General features: G+C 38.5%; 3 protein-coding genes across 3 annotated transcripts; 2 read left to right on the forward strand and 1 right to left on the reverse strand.

Annotated features, from left to right (window-relative positions):
* Positions 1-1,996: 1,996 nt before the first annotated feature.
* On the reverse strand, positions 1,997-4,981 carry nek12 (NIMA-related kinase 12). The gene is made up of 2 exons (XM_084353007.1): positions 3,733-4,981; positions 1,997-2,266 (listed from the first exon to the last, which is right to left on the reverse strand). Exons 1-2 carry the CDS (start codon positions 4,850-4,852, stop codon positions 2,052-2,054), a joined length of 1,335 nt encoding a protein of 444 aa, XP_084209133.1. The 5' UTR covers positions 4,853-4,981; the 3' UTR covers positions 1,997-2,051.
* Positions 4,982-5,934: 953 nt separating this feature from the next.
* Positions 5,935-8,649, forward strand: pin4 (protein (peptidylprolyl cis/trans isomerase) NIMA-interacting, 4 (parvulin)). The gene is made up of 4 exons (XM_084352843.1): positions 5,935-6,087; positions 6,298-6,365; positions 7,564-7,683; positions 8,189-8,649. Exons 1-4 carry the CDS (start codon positions 6,051-6,053, stop codon positions 8,345-8,347), a joined length of 384 nt encoding a protein of 127 aa, XP_084208969.1. The 5' UTR covers positions 5,935-6,050; the 3' UTR covers positions 8,348-8,649.
* Positions 8,650-10,869: 2,220 nt separating this feature from the next.
* faf2 (Fas associated factor family member 2) lies at positions 10,870-16,831 on the forward strand. Its single transcript, XM_084353694.1, has 11 exons — positions 10,870-10,978; positions 11,880-11,948; positions 12,091-12,225; positions 12,536-12,612; positions 12,727-12,865; positions 13,008-13,093; positions 13,382-13,473; positions 14,301-14,478; positions 14,874-15,045; positions 15,141-15,284; positions 15,599-16,831. The coding sequence occupies exons 1-11, from the start codon at positions 10,916-10,918 to the stop codon at positions 15,779-15,781; spliced, it is 1,338 nt and encodes a 445-aa protein (XP_084209820.1). The 5' UTR covers positions 10,870-10,915; the 3' UTR covers positions 15,782-16,831.
* The last annotated feature ends 550 nt before the right edge of the window (positions 16,832-17,381 follow it).

Raw genomic sequence — 17,381 nt, forward strand, 5'->3', positions numbered from 1 at the left:
CTTCATAATAATGGCTATGGACACACATAAATGATTGACTTCAGCATCACACACTGATCACCAGGTTGGATCACTGGTTATGTATGTGGTTGGACTTTCTGGTCATATGGGAAATCCAGTTTGCACCTGCGTGTGTAAGACCTTCACAAAGGAAAAGAAATTCACTTTTGCGTGGCTGTCTACGGTATTAGCTCATGGAAAAATTAACTTGTGTCAGTGTGTCTTTGATCTCTCAGAGTGTGGCCTGTAAGTCGCTGCAAGCAGATGTATTGCAAGTGGGTGAACATGAGACTGCTGACTGTGAGCGCGGAAAAACTTTGGTCAACTCATGAGAGATTGTGTGTGATAAAACTGATTCTTGCATTTCCGTTGAGACAACATTAAGCTCTGAGCTTGGCACCTTCAACTCGTTACTAATTCTCATCAGTGCTGAATCTTAAAGACATGTACCTGAAAGTGGGGGAGTGTTGATGGCATTTTCTGTAAATCTGTCTCACAATTTACCTGTTTGCTGTGTCTCAAAATGCATGCAGCTTACTTGCTGACAAGTGTTAATCTGAGCGTGTCAACTTCAGAAACATCAGCTTTAATCCCAATAATTTCACAACTTTGGTAGATACCTCTGTAGCACAATACAAAGACGCCTTTGACATAACGTCAAAGCTGTTGCTTCGCCACAGTGTGTTGATAATTTTAATTTTTTAACGCTTTAAACCGAAATTCTTAAATGTTGCACCTTTAAAGCTTGTGTGTGTTTGTTTCTTAGTTTGTTTGCTTAGTTTAGCTACTGGTTAGGTTTGTTTCATTAGTGAAAGATTTGGTAGCATGAAGCAACTATTTGCCTTTAAACAGGGACCAAAATTGTCCTAGAAAAACACAATTAAAAAAAAGCATTTTGCGTGAGAATGGCTGCTATAGAATAAAAGTTATATCCCTGTAACTTCCTTTGATCAAGTTGTTTCTTTGACTCAACAAGCCGCAACAGACAATAGAAATAAATGAACAAACCTGAAAAGAGAAACACGGTGAATGCTTCAATAACAGGGCACAGGGGGTCACTGAATTGTAGTGTTGTAGTCAACCAACCACATAGACAAGTCCAAGTGCATCACACATGTGATAATTGTGGGAAATGCAAACCAGACAGATCAAAACTGACAACAAAAACACATTTAGACTGTCATATAGTATATGTGTGTTTGTACAGTACGTGTACCATGAGATATGTAAAATAATCTTAAATAAAACCTTATAATAATAAAAAAAATAATGGGACTGTGTGTTCTTGCACAACTATTTGCCAGTTACCCATTACATCCCTTGTGATCATAAGTATAATACAAATATAAAAAGTGATCAGCAGTGTCCACAGTCCCAAAAATAAAGACAAAGTAAAGCATCTATGGCCAAAAGCATTTATTGCATTGATTGTATTTGTATTTCAGTTTATAAATAAGCTTCTTCTACTTGGTTTTAACCTTATCTTATTAGGCGTTATCGTTACATCTTTGTGGCGAGCTTCCTAGACCACATACTTCCGTTGTAGACCTGGTTGCATGCATAATTGTGCTTTTATCTTACTTCGAGGCAAACACAAACCCTTAGAAAAAGTTGAGACAAGATAATACATACGGTGTGAACATTATAACGTATATGTATCATAATAATTTTACTGAAATTAAAGTGATTATAGATTATGTGTGCTTGTGTCAACTATAACATGTATTACAAGAGATTACTGTTTTAGAAAATCTTCCAGTGACTCATGGCGCTTTCGTTATTATCACCCCTCCTTGACGCTAACGCTAACCCTTTTTCAGCAATATTCTTGTCACTGTACGGCCACACAATCAGCACACACTGAGCAGGAATTCATTCATTCCCTCTAGCCCCACCAAGTGTTTTCCTCTCTCTGTGTGTGGTACATGTACTGGAAGACAGCAGGCTTATAGTTTGGGAAATTGCGTAAAACACTTAACAAACAAGGCACTTAACAGGTATTTTACTCCTCCGGCTCCTCGTGTCCCTTTATTTCACAAATCAAAATGTCTTCAGCCGTTCTCCTTCAGTGCTTTCAGGGTGATAGTCAGTCCTCCAGCATCACAGAGCTGAAACTCCTCCTCCAGTACATCATCATGTGGCTGCTGCTGAGCAGCATCAGCGTGAACTAACGCTCCGTCACCCTCGATATCTTCTCCCACCTCGGCCTCCTCAAAGTCATCTGGATACTCAACTTGTCCGGGGACATCTTGAGCCTCTGGAAATGCTGTAAAAAGAGAAAGAATATGCTGAGGAACAAAAAAAACCATTTCTACCAGGGTCGAAGGCTTTTAGTTTGACGTTTAGCACTTATTGAGATGCTCATCATGCAAATTTACTAAGTGCTCATTAAAAGGCAAACCATAAATAAGTAAAATAAAAAAAACAAAAGCAAATAAAAAACTTGTCTGGCCTGTACGTTATACATACGATTGGGCTTTGATTTCTCTCTTTATCTGCTGAACTGACCATGATAAGATAAACTTTATCTACAACAGGGCAAAACCTGTTATACAGTCGGTTAAGTGATTAGTCATCTAGTTTTCAAAATGTGAGAAATTAGTTAACGTGGCAGTTTCCTAGAATCCAAAGTGACCTCTTCAAATTGCCACTAGGTAAAACTGGTTAAGAAACATTGGATATAGAGTTCTTCTGAAGTACTTTTCAAAATAAAACGTTTGGAATTCAACACATTGATAAACATCAAAGTTGTTCCCAACTGTTATGGCTTCTTACGTCTTAGGCCTACAAAAAGCAGCTCTGGAGGAAGCATCATCACTGCAAAGCGAGTGACATAGATTTTGATATTTTTGCTTGCTAATGCAGACGAATTGCAAGATAGATAATGTAGTAAAATACTTGAGTCTTGAGTAGATAATTTCAGCTAATCCATCCAGACTCACAGGGCTGATCTGGCTGGTATATTTGCTAGCTTGCATTCTGCACATGACTTTGCTCAACACCAGATCCATGCAGCATATCTGAGTTACAGCTAGCTGGCTAACTTTAGTGTGCTTGCTCGCTAGTATTATCGCTGGTAAGATAGTATATGTGGGAATATGTAAGTTGGTTAGCTTGACAGATCACTTCCCCAGAAATGTGATCCATGATAATAACTTATGTATTACAGCAAATTGTGTTGATTTAACCAACAATAAATAACGAGTGACTGCCTTCAAGTAGCCAAGAGCAATGTAAGGCAAGGGAAGCCAACTAGCTAACTGTAACCTAAGTTAAGCTAAGGTTAGCCAGCTAGCTTTAGCTACGTGGCATGCATCCGGTGTTGGTTGCTCCGTTACGTTGCTGACGAAGTAATTTGCAAACGATAAGTTAGTATCAAGGAGAGGTCCAAATATGATAAAGGGAGATTATAGATATGCTATTTTCAAGGTTTAAATACATAAAATACTGATACTTTGAGTTTGTAGGTTGGGTAGAAATTGGACCTTTAAATATAATTGTATTTTAGGCAATGTACCAGCATTTAGTGTATATTCAGTCATGTTTGTGCACGTGCGAGCAACAGGATGCTGACTGCAGTTCACTGAACAAGGATTTTATGAATACTCCACTAACACCTTAAGGTAGGACTTTGAATGAGTGACTATTATCTACACTGTGGTATGAGCACTTTAATTCAATTCTTCCATCACTGACAAGATGTTTCACTTTACATCTCCACCTCTACGTTACCAGTAGGCTCAGCAGAGTCGCTCCTCATCGGGGACCCAGAGTGTTCACCGGGCTCCTCAAGAGAGGACAAACTTTCATCTTCATCAAAGTCTTCAGGATAGTCGCATTGGATTTGTCCTCTGACACAAAAAGCATCCTCCTCATCACTGGAACTGGCGTCCGTGTTGTCTTCTGTCTCTTCCCATGAACGGGACTGACCGAGAACATCTGGCTGTAGCGTAGCGTCCATGTCTGTACTTTCTACTTCAGTAACAGTGTCACAGCTCTCCTCTTCTGATTCAGTCAGAGCAACACTTTCAGTCTCTGTGTGTTTGAGAGACTCCAGGTGATCCTGCACATAGGCACTGCTAAGTATACAGGCAGCACTTGGCCTGTTTTCTGGTTCAAGGCAGAGCATTGTGCAGATCAAAGATCTGATGCTGTCTGAGAAGACATTTGGCACAGGATCATACTCTCCTTTGGTGATCTTGTAGAACAGACTGAGCAGGTTTGTGGCTGCAAATGGAGGTCTGAGAGCACAGATCTCATACAACAGACAACCAAGACCCCAGATATCAGACTTGGAGCTGTACGGGACGTCCCGACAAAGCTCAGGACTGAGGTAGCTGGGTGTCCCGACACACGTGGAGGCCATATCAACCGTGTTGGTCATCACTCTGGATATCCCGAAGTCCCCTAACTTCACCATGCCTTGCTTTGTCAGCAGTACATTGGAGGTTTTGATGTCCCTGTGTAGTATTTTAGCAGCGTGTATATAATTCACAGCCAAAGCGACCTGCACAAACCACCCCATCACAGTATCCTCTGAGAAAAACTCCCCTGGTTTCCTCCCTTTAACTTTGTCATCTAATGTCCCACCATCGCAGTAGTTCATCACAATGTAAATGAATCCATCACTAGAGTTCACAAAGGCGTCGCTGCACTTTACTATGTGAGGGTGCTGTAACCTCCTGATGATGTCTGCCTCCTGGAGAATCGCCCTCTGAGTCTTTGCTCTCCGTGTGTCCTCTACCTTGATCCTCTTCACGGCGTGCAGGCTCCTGCGGCCCACGTGCCTCATGAGGAACACGTCGGCTGCTCCTCCTCTGCCCAGACACAGGACCTGCTCGTACTCCTCCATGTTTCATCTGGAAAAGACACGAGCGAAGCCTGTGTGGAGGTAAGGAGAGCTTCCAGCGCAGGACAGCTGTCGACGTACGTCACAGGCCGTTTGTGTGCAGTCTCGTTGCCCAGGTAACCGCCGTGCTCTGACGCTGTGACGTCGGATTGGTGGAGACCAGCAGCCTCACCTGTTTCATGCGTTGTGTCTGTGTTTACCTGATCACAGCGCCATTTTTAAGCCTTCGTTCGTGCATCGTAAGCCTTTCACTTTTAATGCTGATGCAACGTGATGTATTGTATGCTTCCTCGATGTCTTTCACTCCCTGGCAGTTATAGCATAGCACGATATAAGGTGCATAATGGTCGTTGCTGACGTTATGGGTCAATATCCGGTTGTTGCTCTGTATAATTTTTTTCTATTTCAATAAAAGTTTAAACGTCATTTTCTTTTTGAGGGTTAGTAGGCCTACTGCAACCACTTCTTATGGAAGCACATGTCCGCCAATTAAAGAAAAAAGAAAAAGAAAAAAAAGACGAAAATAGTTTTTTTTCCCCATCAAAAGTCATTATTATGAAATAGTAAGTCCTAATTATGAAATAAAAGTCACAGTTTTTAGATTAAAAAAGTCCTAATTATAATAAAAGTATAAATTATTCAATAGAAAGTCAAAATTGTGAGATCCCAAATCAGAATTATGAGATAAAATTCAGAATTAAGAGTGAAAAGGCTATAATTGTGAGATGAAAAGTAAAAATTATCAGATCAAAAGTTCTTGTTTAAAATAGTCATCAAACATACATTTTACTGACATGAAAAACAGTAGTGAAGGTGAATATGTGTAGGTAATATTACAGGCCAGGACAAACCTTAAAACTGACCATAAAACGAATAGCATGGCAATAATTATATGAAAGAAGTAAGGGCCCTGTGTCTGTATTAAACATAATTAAATGAAGGTACATACTGTATATTGTGTTATCTGAAAAACTGCAGTACGGCCTTGTCATATGAGACTGCATCCTCTGGGTTGTGACACCAGGGGGCGGTGTTAATGTGAAGTGGCTGTAAGCTGCCGATATTTAGCTAACGAAGAAGAAACAGTTCGCTGTCGGCGCAGGTCGCTCTGCGCATGTTGAGGGAAACATAGCATGAGTTGGTGCTATTACAGTCTTTACTTTGTCATTTCATCTTGAATTTCATTATACGTTAATCTAAAATGCCGCCAAAGGGAAAAGGTGCCAAGGGTGGTAAAGGTTAGTGGTCCATTATTTATCCACTGTCAGTTACGTCTCATGAACTGTTAGCTTAAAGTCAGCCACAGTCACTAGCCTAACCGCAACACATATTTACATGTGATGTACCGTGTTCACCAGATGTATCACCATCATAGTGCCTGCTACAGTGTTGTTGTATGTCGCGGTTTTCACTGTTTTGAAATGGTGCTGACCCTGTTTGTTGTGTAGGAGCTGCTTCTGGAAGTGCAGACAGCGACAAGAAAGAAAAAGCACCAAAGGGAGGAACCGCTGTGAAGGTACCTTCAATTATATTCTCATCAAACTGCTGTAAAAGTCAAAGGTGACAACACAGGGGAATTTTTATCAAGTGATCAAGTGATGACGGCCCCCGTCGTTTCTTCCTACTACAAACGACTGTTGGATGAGTTGGCTGGAGGGAAAGGATGTGGTTGAGCTTTATATTTCCATCTCTGTCATTAGGTCCTCTTTGATGATCTAGTCCTGACTTGTGATCATGACATTTCAACCGACAGCCATAGGAACAAGTGAAATACTAATTAGTAAAATTGAAAGCTACTGTTTGTTGTCTGAAAATACTTCAATATCTCAAGTATGTGACTGGAAGAATAAGCAATAAGGCTGTAAGGTGTGGGAGCTTTTGATAAATACATCATAACCTGTGTGGAGTGCCTTATCGATGTTTGCTGATAGGGAATGTCAATGATTAATCAGTAACTGATTAGTCAGTAACTGATTCATCACTGATAAGAATTTAAGCGATTAGAAATGTATAAACACACAATCACAGATGGGCACAAATACATCTTGTTACAAAGACTTGCTTATCCAATGTATTCGAATAAAATACTAAATACTGATATGAAAAAATAATTTTTTATTAAAATCCAGTTTATAATTTAAGAAAATATTAAAAGACATCCTATACAAACTGATATTATTTCATTATTGCCATGTGGTAGCCTCAATGTGGGTTGGATTTTGTTTGGCCAGTTGTTGAATAGTGACAGATGGGAGCTCCAAAACTAAAATTAACTTTGTGTAATTTAGTTTATCATTAAAGTAACGTGTTGTTTACTTTATCTGTTCTTATAGCTCCTAATGTAGCCCCCTCTGATTTTGCATTGAATGTAGATCATGTCAGTATTTAAAAATGTTTTCCAGTGGAAAAATGTCTAACATATAACATGTATTGTTAATGATTCTTCTTTGATATTGGTGATATACTGGGTTATCCTTTGATTTATATAGGATAGGCAAAGATAAGCTTTGGGCTTCAGCCTTTTCCTTTTTCTGTTATTGACTGAGAAAACTTGTGCTTCTCAACATGTATGTAATCGAAATAAATTCATTCATTATCCGTGATCGTTTGTTAAATTGCTTAAAATTTCCATTTCTATTTTCTGATCATGATGTCTGCAGTGAATTTCAGTAGTTATAGAAGTCTGACTGTGCTTTTATGATGTTTTCCCCCAGGTACGACACTGCCTTTGTGAAAAACACGGGAAATGCATGGAGGCGATGGAGAAACTGAAGGCTGGAGTCCGTTTCAGTGAAGTAGCGTCGCAGTACAGTGAAGACAAAGCTAGACAAGGCGTAAGAACATGCACTAATAATCATTTACCCAATTTTGGTGCCTGTTTTTTAACCGATTGTGTTATTATCAACTGTAACTGAAGTGGTCTGCTGTATTTTGCCTCTAGTAAAGTGATATAGAAATGTTATATTCATGTTTCTACATCTTAACCTGTGGTGATACATTTGGCAGATGATCAGTAGGATGTACAGACCTATACCTCATAATGAGACTTCAAGTGTGGTGAATTACAGGCTTATGAATAATAATCCTTTACCCCTGTATTACGAGCAAATGCACTTTATTTCATCAGCTCTGTACAGTTTGTCTTGCTTATTCACATGTCATTCATATATTGGAGTGGTTCAACTTCCTGTATTAGTCACAGTCATCAAAATATCAGATTTTCTATTTTTAGCACAGTGAACCCTTTGAACCCTTTTGTCTTTGTTGCTCATGATCCCTCATTATTGTCCTGGCTTGGCACCCGTACTAGGTACTTACAATGTGTTTTCTTCGTGGCAGGGTGATCTGGGGTGGATGACACGTGGATCAATGGTTGGACCTTTCCAGGATGCAGCATTTGCCCTACCTGTCAGTTCCATGGATAAACCTGTCTACACAGACCCTCCTGTCAAGACAAAGTTTGGGTACCACATCATTATGGTAGAGGGGAAAAAATGACGTGGGCCGGCTCATCACTTGAAATTAGGACATACTAATTCTACAGTCTGCTATATTGTGACACTGATTGTTTACTGATCCTACGGTCTCAATGCCATGGTTGCTTTATATTTTACAAAAGTTAAAGAGTAAGAAAATTAAATGATCTTCACGTGTCTGCTTTGTCTTTGGTTAAATGTACACTACCTTACCGACAATTCAACCTGAGGGAATTTTCTTACAAGTTTAAAATTTACATTCATGTAATTCACTGGATTTATTTTTCAAACAGATGGCCAAATAAAAGCATTTTTACTCCAGTAGTACAAAACGTTGTTTGTGTGTGTATGAGAGAGTGACAGTCTAACTCCAAAAAACATCTTGTGGATATCTGTTAATTGGGTGTTAAGTTACTGTTTCTGTCTTTCTGTGTTTTGGAGATTTGTTACAGTTGGCTGTTAGTGGTAACAAACAAAGCAGACAAATCTTCAATAGGAATTTGTAAATATGTGATAAAACACCAATAATATGAACAAAACTGACATGTACCAGTAAAGTTTCTGTTACAATTACAGTTAGCGAGTATGGCTGCTGCAAACAAATGATTATTTTCATTATCAGTTAATGTCGTGAGATAACTGATCTAAAAAATGTCATGAAATTGAGAAAAATGAAATGGTGAATCACGCTGTGAACCAAACTGTTGGTTCCAACAGTTTATTATCATAACAAAAATATACAAAAGCAATAAAGCCTCACAATTGAAAAGTTGGAACAATGGTATGTCAGGCAGTTTTGCCTTAAACATAACAATACAACAAAACAACAAAAAATAACAAAATGTTAATAATATAACACATTTAGGGAGCCAATAGAGCAATATTTTTTGGGATTAGACATCTCCAACTCGTGGACGTTAAGGTGAAAGAGAAGGTTTTGTTTCTAAGTTATTATTTTGAGATATCAGAATAAAACTTAGTATCTCAAAATAATGAGAAACTTTCTCAATATTTTGACTTAGGCCCCTTAAAATAAAGAGACAGTTTTTCAAAATATGTCTCAGTATTTAAAAAACATTTACTCAATAATAACTGTATCTGAAATGACATACAGTAGTATCTCAAAATAATGATATAATGTCACAAAAGAATGACTTGGTGTCCTAAAATAATGAGAAACCCTCAAAATAAAAAGGGGACTTCTCAAATGAATGATTTAGTATAGTAATCCCAAAAATATTTTTTAGTATATACTGAATTATTATTATTATTACTTACTTAGTTTATACTCTAAGTCATAATTTTGAAAATAATGACTGAGTATATCTAAATAATGAGACATTTTCTCAATATTTGTATATTTAATATTAATGTTTCTGTATTTAAAAAAGATTTACTCAATAACAACTTAGTATCTCAAAATAATGATATAGTATCTCAAAATAGTGACGAGATCTCAAATTAATTATATTGTTATCTTGGGAAAACAAAGTTTTTGTTATCTCCAGATCTTGAGAAAATTATCCTGTTATCTCGGGAATAGGCAGTTATTTCGAGATAATAACTCTGGATCTCGAGAAAACATGAAATTAACTTATCATGGGAAAACGGAGGAAATAAAATGTATGAATGCACGGCCCTCTAGGGCTTCCGTATGACATAGTATCTCAAAATAATGACTTAGTATCTCAAAATAAGGACATAGTATCTCGAAATAATGACTTAGTATCACAAAATAATGACAGTATCTCAAAATAATGACATAGTATCTCGAAATATGATATAGTGTCACAAAATAATGACAGTATCTCAAAATAATGATATAGTGTCACAAAATAATGACTTAGTATCACAAAATAATGACAGTATCTCAAAATAATGATATAGTGTCACAAAATAATGACAGTATCTCAAAATAATGACATAGTATCTCAAAATAAGGACAGTGTCACAAAAGAATGACAGTGTCTTAAACTAATGATATAGTGTCACACAATAAGGACACAGTATTTCAAAATAATGACTTAGTATCTCAAAATAAGGACATAGTATCTCACAATAAGGACAGTTTCTCAAAATAATGATATAGTGTCACAAAATAATGACATAGTATCTCAAAATAAGGACATAGTATCTCAAAATAGTGATATAGTGTCACAAAATAATGACATAGTATCTCAAAATAAGGACATAGTATCTCAAAATAGTGATATAGTGTCACAAAATAATGACATAGTATCTCAAAATAAGGACATAGTATCTCAAAATAAGGACATAGTGTTTTAAAATAATGAGAAACCCTCGGAAAAAGACTTTCTCTAAATAATGAGTTATTATCTATCGAATCTCAAAGTAATGATGTAGTTTATACTACAAGTCATACTCTTGATAATAATAACTTAGTCTATCTAAACATTTAGTAACTGTCTCAATATTAAAGGGCTGTAATCAGTGAGTTAGATCGCTCCTTTGAACACTGCCCCTCCAGGGCGCTAGGCGGCAGCAGCCCTCACCGGCCGTCCCCGCACAGTCGGCTCCAGGAAAAGACAGTTGACGTTGTTACGCCTTGCTAGATGATTGGCGAGGTAAGATGGCGGCGCCAGAGGAGCCAGAATTATCTCAGGCGCAGACCGAAAAACTCCTCCAGTTTCAGGTAGACAGCCTAAATTGCACACTAACACATGTCTGGTTAAACCTCATCTCGTCATACGTTATCGTCGTCAATAAATCCCCGTAAATAGGCGGAACCGTGCGTGTTTAAACGCTTTTTGCACAGTCAACTTCGAGAACGATACCCCCCAGCCCCTAGCCGTCAACTTGAGTCAGAGCTAACGTTAGCAAAGATAGCTAACATTAGCTAAGCTAGCTAACAAGTTAGCAGACTTTAGGGGCTATAGGTGGATTTATATGGCGTGATGCTTGTTATATTTAACTCACAGACATATACCCAATCCGACTTTGTTTATCAGCATCACTCACGCTGCGTTTTAGTGTAAACGTTTACGTCCGGTTGGCTAACGATTGGTTTCCACTGACGCTCCCTACTAAACACTTGCTGAGTTAACATTAACAGAGCAGTCATGGTCGAGCTGTCACTAAAGTTTTTAAGCGACACAGCTGTTTGTAAGATATGCTATATTCATTTGTTTGTTTTATGATAGTAAGGGTGATGGCGTTTTCCTCCCCCTTAATCTGGAGCCTGTCCCTGCTTCCTTAGCCCGTTAACATCACTTGATATTTGGTGGAGCTAGCTAACCTTTCACGTCATCCTGCCCTAGGGTGAACATTTTTTGTGTGCATGATCAGGTTAATTGTGAGTTTACAGAGGTGTCTTACTGAATGATTGTTAGTCAGCTACTGCAATCATGTCATTAGAAGTGTTTGGCAGCCAAGAAAATGTAGTTTAGTAGGTTTCTTTTGCCAACTTTTATGGATAATTGACATAGCAAACGAGTAGCACATAAGCTACTGAGAAAAATCCTGACAAACGTGTTTCTTTTGTTTTGTTTACATTTTGTGGATGATCAGTCTGACTTTATTTTCTTTTTTAACAGGACCTTACTGGGTTGGAGTCAATGGACCAATGCCGTCGAACATTAGAGCAACATAATTGGAACATAGAGGTAAAGTCACAGACAAAAAGACCATCTTTTCATGGCTCTGTTCATATTTGTATTCATATTCTGCTTGCTTTAAATTACATGTCAGCCTTTTCTTTTGATTTATTAGAGGATTTAATGCAAGATGGACATGTTTGTGTTTCAGGCTGCAGTACAAGACAGACTGAATGAGCAGGAAGGAGTGCCCAGTGTGTTTAACCCTCCACCATCCAGACCATTGCAGGTCAATACAGCAGACCATAGAGTATATAGTTACATCGTTTCAAGGCCACAACCCAGGGTAGGTCTGCAGCTTATTTTAATGTTTGTGCTTTAGTACGTAACATCTGCAAGGCTGTTAAATATTTAATTTCACCGCAGTAAATGAGATCCAGTTCTCTGTAAAACTGTCGTTCTTGCTTGACACACAGCTAAAGTCCACAGGGACTTTCTCAGTTTTTTTTGTTTTTGTTAATGTTATTTGGATATTGTTCTGACATAATAATTAAGGTGACTGTATGACAAAAAAAAAACGTTGTATCCTGGAATTTTGTGTTCTGCCTATTGTCTACTGTTTGAATGGTAATAGACTCACTTGCTCTTCTTTTCAGGGATTACTAGGATGGAGTTACTACTTGATAATGCTACCTTTCAGATTTACATATTACACACTTCTGGACATATTCAGGTAAGTGAAGCACATTGATTAAAACTAGGGGGAAAAAGCTGGAAGTTTAACCTGTCGCTGCAAGAAGTTACACTCACAATGTGTTTTTTTTTTCTTTTCTTTTTTTTCGTCAAGGTTTGCCCTGCGGTTTATAAGGCCAGATCCTCGTGGTCGTGTGACGGACCCTGTCGGAGATGTTGTGTCATTCATTCATAGTTTTGAAGAGCAGTATGGTCGGTCACACCCTGTATTTTACCAGGGAACATACAGCCAGGTGAGTTTAGACACACTGAGCGCCAATGGCGAATTAGAAACACACATTTTAATGCTCTGAATTCAGTAACAATATGTCATATTGGTGGAGAAGGTAGAGCTGCAAGATGACGCATTGCTTCTGTTCGTCCTGAAACATATAGGCACTGAATGATGCCAAACGGGAGCTCCGCTACTTATTAGTGTACCTTCATGGGGAGGATCATCAAGACACTGACGAGTTTTGCCGGTACGGTACTTATTACTTCACTTGCCTACATCACCAGTGACAGTGGTCAGTTTGATACATAGAGCCCTGTTGTTGCTCAATGTCATGCTCTGTCTCATACAGTTGCTTAAGTTTGTTTTTACTTTAGGCACAGTCTGGTTGATCTTTGGCACTTGTTATACAGCAGTAAAGCTCTATTTCATTATTAGTATGTTTATACATAAACTTCATGTTTTTTATCCACATGTACACAAGAAGATATCCTCTGTTTAATGGTTTGTTTTGTGCCACTGATCTGTCTCTTCCTAGCTCCACGTTATGTACAGAAGAGGTCGTAACCTTCCTCAACACGCGAATGCTCTTTTGGGCATGCTCAACCAGCAAGCCTGAGGGCTACAGAGGTATTTACATGTATTGTAATTTAACCCACCATTCAGTCAGTCAGCTGTTATTTTATCATTTCACATGCGTTGCACTGATCATGAAAACTATCTGTTAGTGGGGTTTCTATTAGTCCTTAAAGTCTAAAATCCAGTAATCTGAATTTCAGGCCAGTAGAAGCCTGTTGTAAATGTTTAAATTAGGCTTAACTTTGGGTATAAATGGGAAGTCAGAAAAAGATAAAGCCGGCATAGAAAGCCACCAGCAAAATGAAAGACAAATAAATTTATATAGCACATTTCATACCCAAAGGCAACCAAAAATGCTTTACAAAGAAAAAAACATTTACTTTGCGAGTACTTCTGGGAGTATGATTGTCCTTCATATCCTTTGAACTGTTTTTGATTGTTTGGGTGTCAAATCAGTCCTAAAATGCTCTCATAATGGTCTTAAAAAGGGCTTTTAAAAGTCTTAGACTTGTTGAAACCTGCAGAAGCCCTGGTTAAATATCAGAAGTGTCTTTTTTTGTCTATATTCCTAGATATTGAGTTCTTGGTTAAGACTTCTGCCTCCAAGAGCTTGAAAGATATTTGTTTTGTGAAAATCTGTATGTATGTAGTGTTTTTCGACGCTCAGGATACCACAAAAAAATCCAGTCACCTTGTGAGTGTCGAAGTTTCCATAGAGAACTCCTGAAACAAACTATTTGCCTGCTTGTCAGCACAAGCGCTGAGTGGTATTTGGTGTGTTTTCTGCGGGTGTGTTTGGATGAGTTGTCCATCCAATTAAATGAACAAATTGTATAGTAGCAGCAGATTTAACTAAATAATGTTTGGCTGTGTTTCAGTGTCCCAAGCATTGCGGGAGAACACCTACCCATTCCTGGCCATGATCATGCTGAAGGACCGCAAGATGACTGTGGTGGGCAGGCTCGAGGGTCTCATTCAGCCAGAGGACCTCATCAATCAGCTTACCTTCATCATGGATGCCAACCAAACACATCTGATGTCCGAGCGCCTTGAGCGGTACTGAAAGTCAATAAATGTACACTAGAATGCAGGACATGAGACATCTTATCTCCGTTTTTGTTATTTATATCTGGAAATTACGTGTTGGGATTGTTATTAGATTAGGATTAAAGCTCAAAATGTGACAGCTCATGATCAAGCAGTTGAGTTCATTTTCAGTCTCTGGGCCCAAAACATGCAAGATGTGAAATTTTACACTTTAAAGACATCACTTAAGTCTGATTTCAAAGGTAGACTTGCTCTTCATGTTTTTTCACTGTGAAAACCCAAAATAAATTTTGCAGTTGTGAATAAAATCTGGCATCACTAATTAGGTAACTTTATCTCTTCATTTATAGCTAGTATACCAGAAAGTTTCAGAGTTTTTAAGTACAGACAAATGTTTGTTTCAGGGAGGAGAGGAACCAGACCCAAGTGCTAAGGCAGCAGCAGGATGAGGCCTATCTGGCCTCCCTCCGAGCCGACCAGGAGAAGGACCGAAAGAAAAGGGAGGAGGAGGAGCAGATTCGGCAAGAGGAGGAGAAGGTCCGACAGACTGCTCTTGCTGAGGAGCGGAGACGAAGAGTGAGTTGATCATTAAATTGATGATTCTGTATGATCTACACAAGCAGTACGGCATTTTTTGATTCATATTGTCAATACTCGTTGTGTGACTCCAGACACTCGAAGAGGAGAAGGAGAGGAAGTCAGAATGTCTTCCCCAAGAGCCGGCTGCAGATGATCCCGAAAGTGTCAAAATAGTGTTTAAGCTGCCCAATGACACACGAGTAGAGAGACGATTCCTCTTCGGGCAGTCTCTGACGGTGAGCACCACACTGTGTACACAGCCTGTTGACCCTGGTTGATGTATGTTTTTGATCGCTTTGATTTAAATTAATTTTAATCAAACCATGTGTCTGTACTGTCAAGTATCTGGAGGCTTCTCTTGCTGTTTCCGCCCCAAATTAGAAGTTCTGATACAATCTCGGTGCACACATGAACGCACCATGTTTCTTATTTAGACACTGTAATGAATACATTAACAGAATGCAGTATTATAAAGCTATTCTTCTGTACAGCTGCAGAACTGCCACATGTGGCTATTTTCTGAATCACTTGTCTATTTTCTCTTTCACAGGTAATATACGACTTCATCTTCTCTTTGAAAGAATCCCCGGAGAAGTTTCAGATAGTAACAAACTTCCCCCGGCGAGTCTTGCCCTGCCTTCCGACTGAAGAGCAGCCCAACCCTCCCACACTGAAAGAGGCGGGACTCAGCCGCTCCGAGGTCCTTTTTGTTCAGGACCTTACGGACGATTAATAGATGACATACCTGCTCTAAATGGAAACACATTTTCCTCCAATGCCCACCCACTCCTCCTTTTCTTTTTCTTCTTTTTGTCAAATGGCCATTATGCACAAGGGATCATTGAGATAATATCCTAACCTGGAAAAAATTAACCACCCAACATCCAGTCCTTGTTTGGTTGTGTTTACAGGGTTCCCAATAGCCTGGAAAGTCTTGAATTTTATCAAATAAACATTTCTTGAAGTCCTTCCTTGAACTCATCTTTGTATCCGTGTGGACAAAGACGTTTGATCCCATTGTCTGTACTAGCTACCAGTTAATTATTGTCCTTCCTCACCAGTAAGTGTTGCAGCAAAGGTTTAATCATCTACTGAAATGTACTGAAACAGTAGCATAGCTTTGTGCAAAACCAGAACCATATCCCAGTTTAGTTATGTCGGCGCAGCTGAGGAAGGCAGGTTGTCTTTATACCTACTGAAACACAGGATGCAGCACAGAGAGGTATGGATTTCTCTGATTGTGTGAATGCCTTGGCTTGATGTTAGAGCCATGTGTCCTAATTCAGCTTCCTTTTTGCCCTTAAGTTTACACATGCTTCCCCCACATTGACTGGTCTAAGTTTGGTACTGCGGTGATTGTTACTGGTTGTCGTGTGGAGAGCAAATGTACTACTTCAGGGAGCAGGTTGGTGGATTTGGACATTTAGGAGTTATGGGAACCCTGTTTTAAATGAGCCATGAACTGTACATAAGTTAGATATTTAAAAACCCCAAATTTACCTTACTTTTTTTTTTTTGTTTTGTTTTTTGACTCATCTGTGTCATAAAATGACCAAATGCAGGTTGGTTACTATGTAAAGCAGACTGCCTCAAGACCATGAAGTTTAAAGATACAATATTTAACAGAGGCCACAGCTTTTACATGTGGCTTTATCTAGTATAGTACGAGTCTGCCCATAGTGTGCCTGTGGTTACTCATAGATGCCTGTTTTGCCTGTAACATCTAATGGGCTCATGTAAAGATGTAATTTTCCAACTATAAATTAAAAACATTTTAAAAATGTGGGTTTATTGAGAATGTACAACACTGCATCACATAAGCAGCTGTGTGTGTTAATGCACGATCAATCATGAATTGCTGTTGACCATTAACATAACGATCAAGTTAATATGGCTTTGTGTGATTAGTTCACATTTATTACATCGTCAGTTAGACAATGTTAATCTAGTTACCTCATATATTAACTGATGAGCATCAGATCTGAATTTCAGTTACATATAACTATATTTCACTATGTATTTGCTCAACCTTAGCAGAAATATGAAGCCATTTCTTTAGTCAAACTGGTCGTCAAATGCAAACTTACAATCAAGCAAAAATGGCTACATAAATAAACGTATAGGTAACTAGAGTTGTAAAAATTACCCCAAGCCATATTAGAATTAAAGTAGAAAGAAGTAATATCGTGTTAAAATACTTCTTCAGTAAAAGTGAAAGTCACCCCAAAAATAGTTCTTGAGTAAAAGTCTTAAAGATTTTTGCCAATAAATTAGAAAAATAATAAATTACACATATTTGAACGTAGCCTATACTGTGTTTTATGGGTCAACTG

The sequence above is a fragment of the Pagrus pagrus genome, assembly GCF_965226575.1.
Source record: "Pagrus pagrus genome assembly, chromosome: 5".
Taxonomy (NCBI): Eukaryota; Metazoa; Chordata; class Actinopteri; order Spariformes; family Sparidae; genus Pagrus; species Pagrus pagrus.